At 46.9% G+C, this 3074-nt stretch overlaps 1 protein-coding gene across 1 annotated transcript in view; it reads left to right on the top strand.

Moving 5' to 3' along the window:
* Positions 1-3074, top strand: part of NT5C3B (5'-nucleotidase, cytosolic IIIB) — a 13389-nt gene that overhangs the window by 7595 nt on the left and 2720 nt on the right. Inside the window, exons 7-8 of the mRNA XM_017509444.2 lie at positions 1251-1413; positions 2571-2771. Coding sequence (XP_017364933.1) covers positions 1251-1413; positions 2571-2771 — 364 coding nt within the window. The remainder of the gene's footprint in view (positions 1-1250; positions 1414-2570; positions 2772-3074) is intronic.

Raw genomic sequence — 3074 nt, forward strand, 5'->3', positions numbered from 1 at the left:
GGGAAAAAAAAAAAAAAAAAGAATAAACTCATTCCATACAAAACATAGATAAACTACCCAGCATTGTACTGAACAAAATAAGCCAGGCACAAAAGAGTACATTGTGTATGAGTCCATTTATATGAAGTTCAAGGACAGGCAAAGCTTATTGATGGGAGGGATGATACTGACCGGGAGAGACCACGAGGGAGGCTTACGCTAGGTAGTTACGTGGGTGTATATGTATATCAGAAGTGACTGAGCTGAACGCTTAGGATTAGCACATTTTAACCACTTATTGAATGTATCATATGGCTTATTTTATTTATTTTTTGAGATGGAGTCTCACTCTTTTGCCCAGGCTGGAGGGCAGTGGCGCAATCTGAGCTCACTGCAACCTCTGCCTCCTGGGATCAAGCGATTCTCTCAAGTAGTTGGGATTGCAGGGGCTTGCCACTACTCCCGGCTAATTTTTGTATTTTTTTTTTAGTAGAGATAGGGTTACACCATGTTGGCCAGTCTGGTCTGCCTTGGCCTCCCAAGGTGCTAGGATTACAGGTGTGAGTCTGCTCAATTTTAAATGGTTTTTTTTCAAGTTTTTTTTTTTTTTTTTGGGAGACAGGGTCTTGCTCTGTCACCTCAGGCTGGAGTGGAGTGGCGCAATCATGGCTCACTGTAGCCTTGACCTCCAGGGCTCAAGCCATCCTCCTTCCTCAACCTCCCAACAGTGCGGGCCCCCATGTCTGGCTAATTTTTAAATTTTCTGTAGAGATGTGTTTCCCTGTGTTGCCCAGGCTGGTCTTGAACTCCTGGACCCAAGAGATCCTGCCTCCGCCTGCCGAAGTGCTGGGATTACAAGCATGAGCCATGATGCCTACCCTAAAAGTTTAAAAAATATATATAACCCGTCAGGTGTGGTGGCTCAAGCTTGTAATCCCAGCACTTTGGGAGGCCAAGGTAGGTGGGTGGCTTGAGCCCAGGAGTTTGAGACCAGTCTGGGCAACATAGGAAAACCCTATCTCTACAAATCATAAAAATATTAGCCAGATGTGATGGTGTGCACCTGTGGTCCCAGCTACTTGGGAGGTTGAGGCGGGTGGATCACTTGAGCCCGGGAGGTCGAGGGGTTGCAGCGACTGTGATTGTGCCACTGCACTCTGGCCTGGGCAACAGAGCAAGACCCTGTCTCTAAAAAACCCAAAACACAAATAACTGAAAAAAAGAACAGCAGTGGAGGCAGTGCCATTTCAGAATTCCTGATCTCGTTTCAGGGAAGGATACAAGACCTTCTTCAACACACTCTATCATAACAATATTCCCCTTTTCATCTTTTCTGCGGGCATTGGTGATATCCTGGAGGAAATTATCCGACAGATGAAAGTGTTCCACCCCAACATCCACATCGTGTCCAACTACATGGATTTTAATGAAGATGTGAGCCAGATCCTATTTGGGCTGAGAAAGGATGAGGGGTGGGGACCACCAGCCAGGATGGTTTACTCTGCATGAACCCTAACTTGGGGAGGAAGAGAAGGGAAGGCATGCTGGCTTCTTCACCTTTAGGCAGTTGTTTACGGGTTACTTCTTGGCCAGGCACGGTGGCTCACGCCTGTAATCCCAGCACTTCAAGTTGCCGGGGCAGGTGGATCACCTGAGGTCAGGAGTTCGAGACCAGCCTGGCCAACATGGTGAAACTCCATCTCTACTAAAAATGCAAAAATTAGCTAGGCATGGTGGTGGGCACCTGTAATCCCAGTTACTTGGGAGGCTGAGGCAGGAGAATCGCTTGAACCCAGGAGGCAGAGGTTGTAGTGAGCCGAGGTCACACCACTGCAGTCCAGCCTGGTCAACAGAGTGAGACTGTCTCCAGAACAAACAAACAAACAAACAAACTTTTTGAAGGACCCTCTCTCTTTGCTGTTTGCCTGACAGTCAACTCTCTGCTCTGGGGTACCTAGTTTATGGGCCTGCCCTGCCCCATGTCACTGTCATGGGGTTTGTGCCATCCTGCGTCCTGAAAGGCTTGGGCTTTGATTTGTTTTTCCCAAGCCAGAGGTGGGCTGCTCCAACTCATCCAAGTTCTGACTTTTTTCCCCATAAAACTGATGGTTGGAATTTTCATCACATGGACCTGCAGTGAGGATGTGGCCCGCAGCTGAGCATAGCACACGTGTAACCTGACCGGCATTTATATCACAGCTCTGTGCATCTAGAACAGATGAACTGCAGTATTGGGTGGCTTCTGTCCACTTAAACTAGGAGTTACAGACTTATCCTGTAAAAGGCCTTGGTGTCAATATTTAGGCATTGTGGGCCATGGTATCTCTGTAGCAATTGCCCAACTTTGCCGTTATAGCACAAAAAAGCAGCCATAGCACCATGTAAACAAATGAGTTTGGCTGTATCCCAATAAAACTTTATTTACAAAAGCAGGCCAAGTCTGGCCCCTGGGCCCCAGTTGAGGTTACAATGAAGTGTTGGCATTATCTATTACCTTTGGGATTCCGTTTTCTCTGTGACTGAGACAGTGGGAACTGGTGCTGCATGGGTCCCTGCAACCCTACCATCTGTCTCTTGTCTTCATTATTTAGGGTTTTCTCCAGGGATTTAAGGGCCAGCTCATACACACATACAACAAGAACAGCTCTGTGTGTGAGAACTCTGGCTACTTCCAGCAACTTGAGGGCAAAACCAATGTCATCCTGCTGGGAGACTCCATCGGGGACCTCACCATGGCCGATGGGGTTCCTGGTGTTCAGAACATTCTCAAGATTGGCTTCCTGAATGACAAGGTGGGTAGAGGACCCAGCTGCTCCTCTTCATGGCTTTCTTCTCTTTGAATGCCCATTAACAAATGCCTTTGAACACATTACTTTTCTTTTCCTTTTTTTTTGAGATGGAGTCTTGCTCTGTTTCCCAGGCTGGAGTGCAGTGGCGTGATCTTGGCTCACTGTAGCTTCCGTCTCCCGGGTTCAAGCCATTCTCCTGCCCCAGCCTCCTGAGTAGATGAGACCACAGGTGACTTCCACCATGCCTGACTAATTTATATATATATATATATATATTTTTTTTTTTTTTTTTTTTTTTTTTTTTTT

The sequence above is a fragment of the Cebus imitator genome, unplaced genomic scaffold (assembly GCF_001604975.1).
Source record: "Cebus imitator isolate Cc_AM_T3 unplaced genomic scaffold, Cebus_imitator-1.0 Scaffold415, whole genome shotgun sequence".
Taxonomy (NCBI): domain Eukaryota; kingdom Metazoa; phylum Chordata; class Mammalia; order Primates; family Cebidae; genus Cebus; species Cebus imitator.